Genomic DNA, 17485 nt, shown 5'->3' on the forward strand with positions numbered 1-17485 from the left:
ATGGCCTCAGAGTGAGCACAAGGGATGGGGAATCAGGACTCCTGGGTTCAGGTGCTGGCTCTGCTACTGATTCTGCATGTGGCCTCTGGCAGGTCACTTCCCGCCCCTCTGCCCCACCACCAGGGGTATCTATAAAGAGCTTCCCAAGGGTGGACTCTGGGGAATAATGAACATTTCATTCCTGTGGCATGTTAAAACCAGCCGCTCCTGCAACTCCCACTGTGCCCTGTTGTGCTTGTTGCACCCCAGGAGAATAGCAATGCCACTCTCTTTTCTGGCAGCTTCCCTGGACAGATGTTCCATCCTCTGCGCAAGGGTGAGGCAGAGGGAATAATCTGCGCTGAGAGGCTGCCTGCTGGGATTAGTGCTCCAGCCACTCTTAACAACATCTGTGGCAGCAGGAAAGCCCCAAATTCATCAGCACTGGAACCTGGAGAACAACAGCAGCGAGGCTGGTAAGAGCTTTCCAAGGTTCTTTTACCCACCGCGGAAATCACTGCTAATGGGAAGCAAGGACGGGAGAGGAGGGAGGCTTTGGTGGCTTGAGGGACAGTGATACTATGGTCCCTTGTGCGCTTGGAGTCTGTGACACCGGCCCTGGGCACTGCTCCCAGCCCTGAGAGCACCACAGATCAATGCCTCCATCTTGGCTTCTCTAATCATAGGTAGCTGAGATGAGCTCATGTCTCTTCAGTTTCAGTAAGTGTCCAGCAGAGAGAGGCCAGGGAAGGGGAGGGGTTTAACCACCCCCGCAGGGCCTGGGCGGGATGAAGGATCATGTCACACCTCGACCCGACCCGTGGGGAAGCTTCAGCCTTGAAGAACTCTGTGCTCTAATTCTCTAGGGGAGCTGGGGGAGAAGAGAGGGGGAACTGCTGCCAGCCAGATGACTTGGGGGCAGGGTCCTGGCAGCAGGAGGGAAAGGGGCCTGGGCAATTTGAAAAGGACACCGTATTGCTAGCTAGTTCCTTTAGGTCAGTGGTTCTCAGCCAGGGGTACACATACCACTGGGGGTACCCAGAGGTCTTCCAGGGGGACATCAACTCATCTAGAGATTTGCCTAGTTTTACAACAGGTTACATAAAAAGCACTAGCGAAGTCAGTGCAAACTAAACTTTCATACAGACAATGACTGTATGACAACCATCCTTAGAGGTTTGTAAGGCCTGGCTTGACAAAGCCCTGGCTGGGATGATTTAGCTGGTGTTGGTCCTGCTTTAAGCAGGGGATTGGACTAGATCGGGGCGGGCAAACTTTTTGGCCTGAGGGCCACATCGGGTTTCCAGAATTGTATAGAGGGCTGGTTAGGCAAGGCTGTGCCTCCCCAAACAGCCAGGCGTGGTCCGGCCCCAACCCCCTATCCGACCCCCCCGGCTTCTCACCCCCTGATCCCCGCCCAGGACTCCTACCCAATCCAACCCCTCCCCCGCGTTCCCTGTCCCCTGATGGCCCCCCCGGGACTCCTGCCCCATCCACCACTCCCTGTCCCCTGACCGCCCCCACACCCCCCACTCCTGACTTCCCCCTGCTGCCCCATCCAACCCCTCCTCTCATTCCTGACTGCCCCCTTGGGACCCCTGCCCCCATTCAACCCCCCTGTTCCCCACCCTCTGACCGCCCCAACCCCTATCGACACTCCCGCCCCCTGACCACTCCCCTGAACTCCCCTGCCCTCTATCCAACCCCCCCTCCTCCGCTCCCTGTCCCCTTACCGCACTGTCTGAAGCACCGGTGGCGGGCAGCGCCCAGCGCCCAGACAGAGCCAGCCACGCACCGCGCAGCACAGGGCACCGGGTCAGGCCGGGCTCTGCAGCTACGTGGCCCCAGGAGCTCGCAGCCCCCCCGCCCAGAGCATTGTGCCGGCGGAGCAGTGAGCTGAGATGCGGGGGCCAGGGGGGGAGGGGCCAGGGGCGAGCCTCCCCGGCCAGGAGCTCAGGGGCCGGGCAGGAGGGTCCCGCCAGCCAGATGTGGCCTGCGGATTATAGTTTGCCCACCTCTGGACTAGATGACCTCCTGAGGTCTCTCCCAACCCTAATGTTCTATGATTCTATCCTACTCTATATACTATACACTGAATTGTAAATACAATATTAATATTTCAGTTCATTTGAGAAAAGAAGCAATTTTTCAGTAACAGTGTGCTGTTACACTTTTGTCTGATTTTGTAAGCAAGTAGTTTTTAAGTGAAGTGAAACTTGGGGGTACACCAGACAAATCAGACTCCTGAAAGGGGTACAGAAGTCTGGAAAGGTTGAAAGTCACTGCCTTAGGGGTGGGCTGGTATTACGCAAAACCAGAGAGAAGCAGAGGGTGTGAAGCTGCCACCTGTTCTCGCACTCTCTGAGCTTATTTTCTGGAGCAATCCCCTCTTTCCTGCTTCATCCCCTAGTGCTGGGCTCTCCTGCCTCATTCTAATAGGCAGCCCTGCCCTCACTTTCCATATGCTGGCATCTGAGTTCCCTCTACCCCTTGCTCAGACTTGCCCTGCGGTCCCTTTTTTCCCCTGTTCTAACCCTTTGTTCCCTGCTCCTAGGAGTTTCCAGCCCTGGACTTGCAAAAGCCCCCCAGCGCTGGTGATGAGAAGCGACTCCTAATCAGCCATGGAAGGGTTACAGAAACGGGTAAGGCCCAACCTTCCCAACATCCACAGCCGCTTCACTGCTCCCATTCCCTTGGCTGTTGATTGTCAGCATCAGAGCCCAGGCCAATGGAAAGGAAATAGTCTGACATTGTTGTATCCAAATAAAGTATGTAGCTCACCAACAAATGGCTGGGCCTGATTCTCCTCTTGCTTACAGCACTATAACTCCATTGACTCTAATGGGATTATTCCTCATTAGCTTTGGTGGACGTGAGAGCAGGATCTGCCCCCTGTGTTCCCTGTCTCTGCCCATCTGGGCTTCGTCCTCCTGTGTTTTGTAAATTATTAGCCTGGCGATTCCCCACCAAATGTACTGGGGCTGAGTGAGTGAGCTACGTGTCACAGACATGAAGATGCTGTCCATCACAAGGGTTAATCGCCTCCCTGCACAAATGCCAAGAGGAGATGAAGATGCTATAAATAGTTCACAAAGCCCAGCTGGTTTCAGCCCCAATTCACACACATGGCAGAGAAGCATTAGACAGAATTAATATTCTATCTCACAGGCACTTTCAACCCTGAGAGAGTGAAAAGCAAATTCCACTCTGGCCCTGTAGCTTTAATGTCCTTGCTGGGGAGGGGCCGGGGGGTGAACGACACTTTCTGGAAGCTCTGATTGGGTTAAATGGACAGAGAAACACAGAGACAAAGGAACAGTCAGCTAGAGAGCAAAGATCACTCCAGGCACTGCCAGAGAGGCCACGCAACTCCTCCCTGGGACGGGAGGTTGCAGCTTAGAGCATGGCGAGACAGGGTGGCTGGCAGATCTCTGCTCTGCTGTTGCCACACTTAAAATCAGCTAGCCTGGATCGGATACATCCAGCATATTTTGTGCTTCCTGGCAATGGCCCGTGTGTGACTGAGACATCATCTGAGGATGGTACAGACGGGAGCTGTGAATCATGTTGGGCCTTAATAACTTGTGATAAGGTCTGTCACCAGCTAAGTGACACACAGAAGTGTGAGTATTAATTCACTGGAAGGGACACAGGGAAATATTACACTGCGTGGTATAAGAGAAGGGTTTAATAGGGGGCGACTTATCTGAACCTCTCCCCAAACTTTGGGGGCTCAGAGAAAATGGGACATGGATCAAATCACCCTGCAGATCTCCTCTCCCACTTGGGACAGGAATTGTATGGAATCTCTGTTGCTGAATAAGAAGAGACAGGTAGAAGAGTGTATTTCCCCACAGACTGGGTTGGGAGTTATTTGTGGGTAATTCATTTCCTGTAAATCCCATGGAGAATGAATAGCTCTGTGCAGTCAGTCAGATTTAAGCGCTCAGCACCCCAGTGAATGGCGAGAGATGTCCCATTTGTGTTACTATGTAAGTGCCATTTGTCTCTGGGTTTGGAGAGCAGGACATAGTCGCTGGTGCTGCAGTGGGACTGGTGTGTGAAGAGATGGGACTGGAGGTGCAGGGCACTTGCTGCCAGGGGAGGTGAACGAAGGTGGCATCAGGTGAGAAAGGTTTGGGCGCCCTTCCCTTTTGGATCAATGTCTAGTGGGCTGGGAAAGTCCGAAGTGCACGAAGTGAGCAGATTGGGGATTACCTCCTCCCCCAGAGATTAAACCAAGAAAATCCCATTTCACTCTGACGTCAGGGCCCTGGGAGTCACCGGCAGCAACGGGGTGGGGGAAGAAGCTAGGAGGAGACAGTCTGGGCAGGAGGCATCAGTGAAAAGGCAGTTTTACCATGTGGGAGCTAAAAATGAAAAGTGAGGGCCCTGGTCTGCACTCTCAGCTCCTACAGCAGGAACATGGCATCTCCTTGCAGCTCTAAGGAGCAGCTCTCCAGAGTGGACTAACAGATGGGTAAGAGTGAGCTTTGTCACTCAGGACTGGGGCCGGGGGCAGTGTGACCCTAGCAATAGACCTGGCTGATAATAGCTTAGGGTCTGATCAATTCCTTCCACCTATGTGAGCCTTTGCTCTTGTCAGCTAGGGCACAGTATGTTTCAGTGTAGCTTGGGGCTTCATTGTCTCTCTCTGAGCTGAGCAATGTAGCCCTGGCTTCTCTTTTCTCCTTCTCCTGTATCTATTTATCCTCTTTCCATCACCGTCTTCTCTTGCTCTTTCAGACCAGGCCATCTGGACTGGATGGCCTTTGTCCTTCCTCTGTATGTCATTCTCCCTCCTCACCCCTTCCTGCCCCCCTCTTACCCTCTCCCCCCTCCCCCGCCCCCCGCTGCCTCCATCAGACAGATGACCTGACATCACCCTTCCTGGTGCATGCTGGTTCCCCCTGCCCACCTTCCTGTGGGAAACTAGGTCTGTGACAGATCCAGGATGGGGTCCTTTTCTGGTACATGCTGCTTTCCTTAGTGTTGATGGGTGTTCCCTGGCAGGTGAGAGCTGTCCTTGCTCAGGCAGCTGGAGCGTGGAGAATGCAAGTGTTCTGGCTGTCAGCTCTTTGGTCCATCCAGCATGCAGCAGGATGGGTGATGTCAGGACACATGGCTGATAGAGGCAGCAAGAAGGGACAAGAGCTGTTACCTTCCCACTTAGGGATGGAAGAACCCAGAGTACTATGCAACTTCAAAACCTGCTGTGGAAATGTTTGAAATAGACCAAAAGGTTTCACAAAATATTTGTAACAAACATCTGTTCATATTCAGAAAGTGCCCGTAAGCTTAGGAGGGGGGAAAGGGGCTAAGTGCTGATGGGATCTGGGTTCCCCTTCAGGATCCTCAGTCACATGGGCCAGAGCGTGAGAAAGATACCTACAAGTCTGACCGTGGCTTTCTTAGTTCCCTTGTTACATGAGAAAGAGCCCATGCACCAATGGGTTTGGGAGAAATCCTGAATCGGCCATCCTAGATTCCAGTTCTGGAGAGGAGACCAGGCTACAGTATAGTCCCCGGGGACTGGCTCAGTCTAACCTGATTAAAGATAAGTGAGATGCAGACAATTTAATGCAACTTTTTGTGTGTGTGCATCTTGCATGCAAATGACATCGCACACGACATGACTCAGACTGAAGGTGTGGTGGGGATGCTGGGAATGAGCCATGATTATTCTGTACCGAACAGGCCATGATTTAATAGCATGAGCTCGCATACTGAAACCCAAACCAGTTTTTAAGCAACTTCCAGCACCAGCTGCATCAATGGTGGCATAGATTATTCACAGAATTTTGTGGCATTTCAGGGGACACGTTATAAGCTGTCTATTAATGCTACAGTGATTGCACCAGGAACTCATGTCCTTGTCTGTAGATCATGTACATACCTAATTTATAAGCATGGGAGGCAGTTCCTCTCTCTCTGTGTCCTATAAACAGTACCACTGAAACCCCCATGTCTCTTCTTTGCAGCAAGCCTCCAGAGGGCGGAGTCTCCTTAGGCTCTTGATGATGGAAGTGAAGTGGATCCACGTGGCACTAATCTTCTTTTCCCTGCTCTCTGTGACCATGATGGGCTGCTTCCTGTGGCAGTACAGCCTCCCCAAGGAGGAGCCTGGTGAGTATCCAGCAATCAGCCTGCACACAGTGGGTCTCAGAACCCAGAGCCCAATGCCATTGAAATCAAGAGGTGGTTGTTTGAATAAACTCTGCAGGGTTGAGCACTACAGATAGTTGGTTGGACACTTCAGGGGAAGTAGTAGATACGGCTCTCCCTCCTGCCCTGTGCACTCAGAGCCTCTCTTTCATTACACACAACCTAATTATTTGCCCAGTGGGTTCAGTGAGATGGAAGGGTCTAACAGGTGTGAATGAGATTCCAAATAAAAAACAAAGAAAACCTGCCAGTGATGATAAGAAAGGGTTGCCTCAGGAAGTCAGGGTCTACACTCAGAAGCAAAGTCAGGGGTGGTGAGTAAGGTGGGGCATGATAAGCCCTCCTAAGCCTAGCTGGATTCCCTTATACCTGCTAAAACCACGCTGGAGTAATTTACATCCTAAGGAGGGAGTCAGAAGGTGCATGTTAAAGCTGTGGGTGGCTACTTTAATGTACACCTGCGTACCCCCTCTTGCTAGCAGTGTTACCTGCTACTCTTCTCTCCTGGCCCCTTGCCATATGGGTCATGCCAGCTTAGACCCCATAGATTCATTTCGACTTCCTCACACTCAGTTATTGCAAACTCAGTGGGACAGATTCAGAGGCAGCATGTGCAGGGATGTAATCCATACACTGGTAAGTGGATGTAAGGCTAAGAGAGCCCAGAGAGTTACAGAGACACTTTGAAGGGGTCAGAAGAAGACATTACACCAACATAGACTCCTTCTAAACTCACTTGGACTCACCTCTGAGTCTGGATCTCACTTTCTTCTTATGGGGCTGCACTGGTCAGAATCTGCCTGGGGTTTCACGGTCATTGGTCCACAATGGTCTCAGCTCGAAAGTTCTGCAGTGATATTTCTCCTCTGCTACACAGCACCACAACATGGCACATACCCACCCCAAAGGGGTAAAAGAAGGGGAAATCACAGGCATTTTCTTTATAATGTGTAGAGCTGGGGAGCTGTGCTTCAGAAGCTCACTGGAATCTGATGGGCAAATATTGGCCCCAGGTAGGAGAGTTACCATTTTCCTTAGGAAATAAGAGTTCTTCATTTGCACCAAAAATTTAAAATGAGGAAGAAAATTGTTGGGCCCCTGATTTCTCCCTGGCATGGCAGATGGTCAGCTGTTTCTGTGGGTGGCCCCATGTGTCCAATGTGTTCTGGTTTGGAGCTGGTTTGTTTCCTTAGGTGTCCAGGTCACTTTCAGGCAGTATTCACAATATTTACTGGAAAAGCTTATTTCCATTTGCTGCTTCTTTCCCTCCCTGTGGAGTCACAGTGCCCAATTGATGCTCATGGGGAGACTTTGGGACACAACTTGGTCCTACTGAACTCAACAGCAAAACTCCTACTAACTTCAGGAGGACCAGGATTGAGCCCTGTGTCAACTATGCTCTCTCTGCCAGCCCGCTGTCACTAGTACACTCAGTCAAGGATTTCCCTCGTGTACTCAGTACCTCGCTGGGGTAGATTTGAAAGTGCACCAAAAACATGTCGTGCTGAAATTCTGTGTGAGTTGTAGGTCTGTCAGCCCCTCCTTTGCTTTACACAAGGCCTCTTCAGGCTCTGTAAGGTTGGTGGCCTCATCCGCACTTCTTCATTCTGTGTAATCTTCTATGTAAAACATGTCAGCAAACCCATCTGCTCAACCAGCCTCCTCTCTGGAACTGTTTCCAGGCCCATCTGCAATGGAGGTGAGATCAGAAGCTATTCAGATGTGTCCCCGCTATCCAGAACCTGTACCACTGGACCACCCAATCCCAATCCTGAAGGATGCGCTGGAGAAGGTCTGTGGGAATGGCATGGATGGGGGTGTATATGTCTTAACCTCAGTGACCTGTAGGTGTAGGGAAGAGAGTCTAGGAATGTAGGAAGGAAGAGATCTGGGTTCTTCAGTCTCCTTCAGTCTCCAGGGTCATATTAGGACAGGTGACTGTCTCAAGTGTATCCAGGACCAGCTGAACTCTAAGCCCTCCAATAGTCTTGGTTATCCTCTGGATAACACAGTAACAACAACATCCAGTTTGAGGAGCACAACTCCACACTTCCCTTCCTGTGGCCTGACTCCTTCACAGGAAAATTTGAGTGTCTCTCTGTGACTTCAGTGGGAAGCACTTGTATGTGTGGAAAGGTGAGCAGGGCTCTGGGAAAGAAGAGACAAACTACCAGAAGCTTCTGGAGATTAGTGTGCCCCTCTGATCTAATTCTTATTCCTAATTACATGGATATATAAACAGAGGAGTTAAACAGTTAAACAGAGGAGTTACACTTCATGTTCTTAAAATCACCATCTAGCAGGTGTGTTTCCAGTGGGGTCCTGCATGGATCGATTCTTGGCCCTACACTATTTAACATTTTTATCAGTTAGCTGGAAGAAAACATAATCATCATTGATAAAGTGTGCAGATGATACAAAAATTGAGGGGAGTGGTAAATAATAAAGAGGACAGATTACTGATTCAGAGTGATCCAGATCTCTTGGTAAACTGGTTGCCAACCAACTATGTGCAAGTTAATATGGGTGAATATAAATGTATGCATCTAGGGACAAAGAATGCAGGCCATACTTATAGGATGGGGGACTCTATCCTGGGAAGAACTGAGAGTTTATATTCACTAAGAGATGGGGTTTAGGAAAACATTCCCCCAATGGGATAGATTGTTATAGATTGTCTATAATTGCCCGTTGATGATGGCAAACCAGGTGCCAGCTCATTCCAAGGCCCTAGGCCACACTGAACAGTTACAAATTCATAGCTGGGAAACCAGTCTGGCTTATCTGTGTGTTAGTGTTATCAGACTAGATATTAGATGTTAAGTTGATAAGAATGTGCTTAGTGTTTAGACTTTATAAAATGCCTGCAGGATGCTGTGTGTATTGATCTCACTTACAACCTCCATAGCCCATGGTATAAAGGTATATTGAGTGTTTGCATTGTAAACCTCTGTATTTGTGTAACTCACCAAACAATAAAGAAGCATTAATTAAGGTAAAGTGCTGACCCTGCATACAAGATGGCCTATTGAAGGCAAATGAGGTGATGTGTAGCATCAAAGGACAGAGACCCTGTTGATGGCATTCCTAACTCCCTCCAGGAAGGAGAGATCTACAATTTATCCCATCATTTGGGACCCTTGAATGGAGGGGTTTAAAGTCCCTGACAAGGAAAATCTCTTTCATCCTGTCTGGATTCTGAGAGGCAAAGATTACTAAACATAAGCAAAAGAGATCTCCATGCTGCTGGCATGGGTTAGTCCTGAAAGATATTTTGACTTGACAGATTACTACAATGCTGTCACCTTTTGAATCACAGTCTGAACTCATTTGTGTCTATATGCTTGCTTGCTTGAACCCCTAAATAACTCTCTTATTTCTTTTTCCCAGTTAATACACATTTAGTTAGTTTATTACAGGATTGGCTAAAAGTGTTCTCTTTGATGTAAGATTTAAGATGCAAATTGACCTGGGGTAAGAGACTGGTCTCTTGGGACTGGAAGCAACCTGAATATTTTGTGATTTTTTGTAAGTGACCATTTATAGAATCATAGAATATCAGGGTTGGAAGGGACCTCAGGAGGTCATCTAGTCCAACCCCCTGCTCAAAGCAGGACCAGTGGCCTACTAAATCATCCCAGCCAGGGCTTTGTCAAGCCTGACCTTAAAAAACTTCTAAGGAAGGAGAGGTTTCAGAGTAACAGCCGTGTTAGTCTGTATTCGCAAAAAGAAAAGGAGTACTTGTGGCACCTTAGAGACTAACCAATTTATTTGAGCATGAGCTTTCGTGAGCTACAGCTCACTTCATCGGATGCATACCGTGGAAACTGCAGCAGACTTTATATACACACAGAGATCATGAAACAATACCTCCTCTGTGACGATGTGACTCAGCAGGGAGGGGGGAGTGTTGACCTGGGAATGTGCCCTGGGGATGGGAGACCTGAGAGCCTGTCACCTGAGCCAGGAGGGGGAGGGGGAGGTAACACCTCTGCCCAGGAATGTGGACGGAGACTGCAGCAGGGAACCTGCTGGGTGGGTTTAGTTTTCAGTTTGGGGCTGGGTGGAGGAACACAGGGAACCCCAGGGCTGGGGTCTAAGCTCCCTGCTCCCCCAGAAGGACGTGATTGAGGGGTCCTGGTTGTACCCACAAGCTCTGTTGGGGGCTGTGTTCCTGTTGTCCAATAAACCTTCTGTTTTACTGGCTGGCTGAGAGTCTCAGTGGATCCCAGGAAGAGGGGTGCAGGGCCTGGACTCCCCCACACTCCGTGACATCCTCCCACCCCACTGTCCTGCTGGTAATAGCTTATCTAAAGTGATCATCAAGTTGGGCCATTTCCAGCACAAATCCAGGTTTTCTCACCCTCCACCCCCCCACACAAACTCACTCTCCTGCTGGTAATAGCCCATCCAAAGTGACAACTCTCTACACAATGTGCATGATAATCAAGGTGGGCCATTTCCTGCACAAATCCAGGTTCTCTCACCCCCTCACCCCCCTCCAAAAACTTTGGGAGCTCACATTTGTTACTGGGTTGGTGAAATCTAATTCTAGAACATACCAGCAGTTTGGGATGTCCGCCCTGGTTTTTGACAGTCTGCTCTGAGGTTGGCAGTCTTGGTCATGAGCCACTCCAGACAGCGTGCCAGCCCATTACTGGAATTCTTGCACCTTCTTCTGTAGAATCTAGTATTGGCCAACATCAGAGAAAGGATATTGAACTGGATGGCGTATTGGTCTGACTGCGCATGGCAATTCTTATATTCCCTTGAGCTCTTTATTGGGTTGGACATGGCTACATGGATACCTCTCAGCATTCCTTGCAGAAACTAAATGTAGGGTTGTATTTGGCCAATGGTCTTCCACATTCTGCTCCCTTGGGGTGCTGATGTGCCAATCAAGGCCATATGGGGTTATCATGGGGTAAAAGTCAGGTCTCCAGGGAAGCTGATCTCTCCATTGAAGTTGCACAGATGCCAAGTGTCAGGCATTTCATAGGGTTTTTCACCAGCTCTAGTAATGAGTATGGGGGAGGGGTTTGAGTGAGTGCAGGGGAAAGGGTTTGGGGTGAGCATGGGAGGGGGGTGTGGGCTAAACACTGTCCTGTGTGATGGGTTTGGGAGTGAGCACTGTCCTGTGTGATGGAGGCTTTTATCCATAACGATTCCAAGTCCTTTACAAAGCCATTGTATGCAAGAGTCCATCACTGAGAATCACTTCCCTGAGGAGTGCGGTAGCTTCTAACACTGCTCAAGCATGTGCACAGTGGAGCAGAGAAAATCTGGTCAATCCAATTGATTCTGCAAGTAAAAAAGAGATTCCAGATTGGAATTTGAACAAGACACTGGGACTGATCTGCTTGATGTTGTAAAAGTGCCATGGAATCTTTTAATATCCACAAATGGTCAGGACCTTGGCTTTATGCATCTTCCACCCTAAGATATTAGTGTGAGGACTCACATTTCATAGAATCATAGAACCATAGGGTTAGAAGGGACTGCAAGGCCCATCTAGTCTAACCCCCTGCCAAGTTACAGATTTATTATATCTCAACCATCCAAGACAGATAGCTATCCAGCCTCCTTTTGAAAGCCTCCAGTAAAAGAGCTTCCACGACTTCCTGACTCCCAAGGCAGTCTGTTCCATTGTCGTACTGTTCTGACAGTTAGGAAGTTTTTCTCACAGGTATTGAGTTTTATTTTTCCCAGTGGGTGCTCCACCTCTGTTCTGCCCTGAGGCTCCGCCCCCTCCCCCAAGGGTCTCTGCCCTCCTGTAAGTGCCTCCCACCAGTGTCTGAACAGCTGATTGGCAGCCCCCACCGAACAGTTGCGGCTGGTGCGTGCTGAGCACCCCTTATTTTTTTCTGTGCGGGCTTAAGCCCCAGATCACCCATGGAGTCAGCACCTCTGGTTTTTCCTGAGGTTTTAATTTAAATCTGCCATGCTATATTTTGAATCCATTGCCTCTTTTTATAACAGCCTTTTAAGCATTTGAAGAGCATTAATCATATCCCCCCCATAATCTCCTATTTTCCAAAGTAAACAAACCCAGTTCCTATGGTTTGCATTTCATCCCTTTGATCATATTTGTCACTCGCCTCTGGATCTTTTCCACTTTCTCTACATCCTCTCTATATGTTGGTGACCAAAACTGCACACAGTGCTCCATCTGAGGCCTACCCAGCACTGAGCAGAGCAACGCTATTACCTCCCACGACTTGCATGCTATGCCTCTCTTAATGCAACTTAAAACTGCGTTTGCTATTTTTGCAACAGCATTGCATTGCTGACTCATGTTGAGGTTGTGATCCACCTCAACTCCCAGATCATTCTCAGCACTGCTGCTGCCAAGCCAGTTATCCCCTATTTTGTATTTGTGCATTTGGTTTTTCTTCCCTTACATTTATCTTTGTTGAATTTCATTTTGTTGTCTATAGCCCAGTTCTACAATTTATCAAGATCCATCTGAATTTTAGCTCTGCCCTCCAAAGTGTTGGCAACCCCCTCATTTTTTTGTCATCTTCAAATTTGATCAGTGTGCTCTGTATACCTACATTCAGGTCATTAACAAAGATGTTAAACAACACTGGACCCAGAACACCTGCCTGTGGAACCCCATTTGAGACCTCCCTCCAATCTGAAATCATTCCATTAATAGTTACTCTCTGTTTGCAGTTCCTTAATCAATTATATATCGATTTAATGGTCATTCTTCTGAGCCCGCATTTCTCCAGCTGGCTGATTTGAATGTCATGTGGGACTGTGTCAAAAGCCTTGCTGAAGTCCAGGTATATTATGTCCACCGCATTTCCCCCATCCACCAAATCAGTTACCCTGTCAATGAAGCTGATGTGGCATGATTTGTTCTTGGTAAATCCAGGCTGGCTGCTAGTGCTCACCCCTTCGTCCTCCAGGTATTCACAAATTGAATGTTTGAGACATTGCTCTCGTAGCTTCCCAGGTATCAGCGTCAGGCTGACTGGTCTGTAGTTCCTGGCTCCTCCTTTCCCCCTTTTAAAGATGGACACTATGCTAGCCCTTCGCCGGTCTTCTGGGACCTCTCCTGTCATCCATGAGTTTGTAAATATTATTGCCAGTGGCTCCGAGATTTCTTCAGCTAATTCCTTCGGTACCCTTGGATGAATAGCATCAGACCTAGCTCACTTGAATTCATTCAAATTGGTCAGAAGATCTCTGACATGTTCTTTACTTATCCCAGTCTGCATCCCTTCCCCTTTATTGTCTATGGTATGTGAGAAGACTGCACATCTGGGTTTCGTACATTTCCTATTAAGCGCTTTGAGATGTACTGGTGAAAAGTGCTATATAATAACTAGGTATTATTATGGGAATTTTATCTTTGTTTAAATAACAAGGTTTGCAGATACTCAGATGATGGGAACCAGCTAATAATCAGTAAGCAAGGGTACAGAGTAGAGATGTAGAACCGTAGAAAAACATTAAAGAAATGATGGGACAGTCAAAAGCAAAGATTTTGTGAAAAATTCAATTTTCAGAGACGGATCATTGATTAAAAATGCTTTGTTTTAAATATTTGACTTATCTTTGTACAGAGCCATTTGCTCACCAGTAGATAAATGTAATTATCCCTGTTCACTGTGAATGCACTGTTGTATTGATTCATTCCTTTGTCCTACTCTGTGCTTGCCTTCAAACTCCTCACCACTTTCTAATCTTCTCCTAGGTGGACATGCTTCTGCGCCACAAAATCCATAGCCCAAGCCTCCCTGCCATGTCTGCCATTGTTATCTACAATGACACTGTGCTCTGGACAGGCAACTTTGGAAAGAAGAATGGCTCTGACCCCTTTTCAGCGATGCCCAATGAGTACACCATTTACAGGTGGGGTTTGCAAGTTAATACAGCAGGAATTGGGTATGATTTAGCTATTGGGTTAGTGGAAAATTACTGTCACTATGCCTCGACAGACAGCAAGTGGGAGGGATGTATGCACTGCATATCAATTCAATTACATAAATACATTCTGAAATCTTAAAAAAACCCTACTTCTTCCAAATGTGGGGCAATAAAAATGGAACAGCCATCACAGATCCTCCCTTTAATGTGTGCCAGGTGCAGTTACAATGCAACTGTCTTGTTTGCAATGTTGTTGTAGGCATGTTGGTCCCAGGACATGAGAGAGACAAGGTAGGTGAGGAAATATCTTTTGTTGGACCAACCTCTGTTGGTGGAAGGGACAACCTTTTGAGAGTCACAGAGCTCTTCCTCAGGTCTGGAAACAGTAATCAGAGTGTCTGAGCTAAATACAGGATGGCACAGATCGTTAAGCATAAGGGTTTCCCACATGCTGTAGGAGACCATCTAAAAGAGCATTTCCTGCTGATGAAGCACTGTCCAAACCAGTGCTTCTCATTGTTAAAACTTTTGTCGTTCGGGGTTTTTTTCCCCCCCACCCCTGAGCAACAAAAGTTTTAACGATGAAAGTGAAGTGTAGACATAGCCTAAAATGAAGAGATTGTGGGGGAAGGTTGGAGCAAACAGCTAATCAACAGAGGGCAGTGGTAGTCCAGCCTAAATTGGAGAAAGTTCTCCAAAAGGCTCCTCTCTGTAGTAAGTCCATGTGAAGGGGAGGCACCACCTGGTTCCTAGTACCTCCAGATTGTGAGGGGTCTCCCCTGCACAACTCTGGGTTTAGCGGGTTTTGTGGGGAGGGGTGCCCCCAGCTGGGTCCCATTTTACCACACCACCCCCAGTGCTGCAGACTCTATAGTTAAGGCTAGACAACAGCTTCTATTATCTTCCCATCTTAAACACGCTCTCAGCTTACTGAAGCATTTACCATTTGGAATGAAACTTTCAAGGCTTGGTTTCTGCATGCAGGTGGATTTAATTTTATTTTTTAAAGTTTGGGCAACGTCAGCTGTTTCTGAGTTCCATCAGAGTGAAAAGAAATATTTTTTCCACTGCAGAAAAACCTAATCACCATTTTCTGTACAGCACTAGAGCAAGTTATCTAATGCTTGAAACTTGGCCTGTGCATAATCCATACTGAGGTGTAATGCTTTTGCTGACTTGGGGTAAAATGGGGTTCATTTAGCAAAGTAATGAGTCCTGTATTTGGGAAATGTATCCTGAGCATGCTCAGTAGATGAAGCCAGTATGGACATACTCCTTCCCCCAGTGAAGTCAATGAAAGGTTAGTTGTTCTCTTAAATGTGCGAGAATATGTCCTAGATGAGACCCTTCGAAAGAGATGCCCTACACATGCGCATGAAGCAGGGTTTCATATCGTCTTTGCTAAATTTAAATATTTATAACTTTAAATCTATTGACCTGATTTTCCTCAAACTTGATTTTTTGGTTGATCTCATTAAAACTTAAAGGTCAAGCTAAGTCTGATGAAAATCCCTGGTAATTTTAAAGTTATGAACATTTAAAATCAGTTTGTTAAAACTTTTGCCTTTGTTTTTTGAGCCATTCAAAGCTGCAGCAATTCAGAGCACCCTGAGACTCTGCAGCACTCCCGTTTTGGATTGAGCTAAACTGAGCTAGGATGGTCCAGAAATCGCTGACTTAAAACAATGATATCGTCAAAATGACTAAATGTGGCTTGTCTTGTCAGTCAGTTTAGTGAAGTTATTCACATTTCAATTAATCACACGTCTTAAAATGGGATGATCTAAACTGAAGTCAGCTTGAACCTATTCTGTCTTGAACCCTGCCCATCCTTGCCTGGCTGCTCAGTCTTACCATGAACCCATCTACCCTTACCCCTCCCTGTTTTTTGCAGTTTAAAATGCATTTCTACTCAGAATGTGAAAATAACAACCTCTTACTCAGCAGCTCTGCTCCTGTGGGCCCAGTGGTGGAAGCCCCACTGACACTGGTGAGCACACACAATTGCGAGTAACTCTATTGACTTCAATGTGGTTCTGTGCACAATCAGGTGCTCACCAACGAGAATAAACATTGCACATCTAGGTCCTATAAGTATCAGGTAATAATATACCCACTGCAGTGACAAAAATACATTTTTACCTCTCTGTACTCTTTTTTTAGCATCACGACACAGCTCAAGGGCTCGGGTCCCACCAGCTGTGCAAACTCTGTGAAGGCAAAGGGATGGGGAGAACAAGGGTCGCTGAGGGCAGAATTTTGTCTGCAGAACCAATATCCCTGAGGATGATGCATGAGAAGGGAAGACTACAACTTAATTCACAGGGATCATTTGCAGCATTAGAAGTTGGAAAATACGTCCTTTTACATGTAAACTGAGCATACTTGATCCTGAGTTGCTGCGATGTAATAAATAGGAGACCTACAATGCCATTTTTAGACAGCCACTTTTTCAAGTAGAACTATCCTTTAAACTGCTCTGTTTAGTACTTTAGAGCAATGTATGTCACTTCAAGGCCTTTGATCCCTTCCAATGGCAAACCACACATGTTGGGGAGGGCAGCAACGGAGCTGGAATGTGTGCATGGGGGGGGGAGAGGCATACACTTCCTTCAGGATTTTGTAAAATGCACACATACAATACAAGGGCAAAATTGTATATAGTCCATGCACAGGTATGAAAAGGATTACTTAACCAGCACTATTTTGCCTTTAGTGATAACCTGCCCTGTAATTAAGGGGTGTCCTTGATCTGGCAAAGAGACAGCTAACAAAGAGTAGGTTTCAGAGTAGCAGCCGTGTTAGTCTGTATCAGCAAAAAGAAAAGGAGTACTTGTGCCACCTTAGAGACTAACCAATTTATTTGAGTTAGTCTCTAAGGTGCCACAAATACTCCTTTTCTTCTAACAAAGAGTAGAAATGGTTAATTTTTAGCATGGGAAAAGATTAACCATGATGTACAGGAAGGTTCTATTCTGGGACCAGTGGTGTTTCATGTATTTATTAGTGGACTGGAAAAAAGTGAGTAGTGAGGTGCGAAACTGTCCTGATTATTCAGGTTAAACTAGCCTAGAGAAGACTGTGAGGAGCTTCACAGGGAACTAATCAAGAATCAAGCTAGGTAAATAAGCAATATGACAGATAAAATTAAATGCTGATAAATACAAAGTTATGCACATTTAAGGGAAAATTTGAATTACTCATACACCTAGAGGCTTTAAATTAACTATCCCAACTCAAGAAGAAGACCTGGGCATAATTATGAAAAGCGGTGTTAAGATGTGTAAGATTAAAGGAAAACAGGTTGTTTTGCCATATTAGAAAATCCTTACAATTGTTTAGTTGAAAAGCCCTAGCACCTTCATGCTTTGAAGCAGGGACTTAACCTTAGGGAGATCTCCCTGCTGTTGCCATTAACATTCCCCCAAACTTGGCCCCAGGTATTAGTCTCCTAAAAATTGCA

General features: G+C 47.2%; 1 protein-coding gene across 3 annotated transcripts in view; it reads left to right on the forward strand.

Annotated features, from left to right (window-relative positions):
- Positions 1 to 335: 335 nt before the first annotated feature.
- LACTBL1 (lactamase beta like 1) overlaps positions 336 to 17485 on the forward strand; it is a 30739-nt gene continuing 13589 nt past the window's right edge. The window contains exons 1-5 of one of the 3 annotated variants that reach the window (XM_073316315.2): positions 336 to 455; positions 2534 to 2621; positions 5961 to 6105; positions 7827 to 7936; positions 13850 to 14007. In XM_073316315.2, coding sequence (XP_073172416.1) covers positions 2601 to 2621; positions 5961 to 6105; positions 7827 to 7936; positions 13850 to 14007 — 434 coding nt within the window. In that variant the 5' untranslated portion in view covers positions 336 to 455; positions 2534 to 2600. Of the gene's footprint in view, positions 456 to 2533; positions 2622 to 3297; positions 3603 to 5960; positions 6106 to 7826; positions 7937 to 13849; positions 14008 to 17485 lie in introns of those variants that run through there. The other 2 variants (XM_073316317.2, XM_073316316.2) reach the window with 2 other exon arrangements.

The sequence above is a fragment of the Lepidochelys kempii genome, chromosome 18 (genome assembly GCF_965140285.1).
Source record: "Lepidochelys kempii isolate rLepKem1 chromosome 18, rLepKem1.hap1, whole genome shotgun sequence".
Lineage (NCBI taxonomy): Eukaryota > Metazoa > Chordata > Testudines > Cheloniidae > Lepidochelys > Lepidochelys kempii.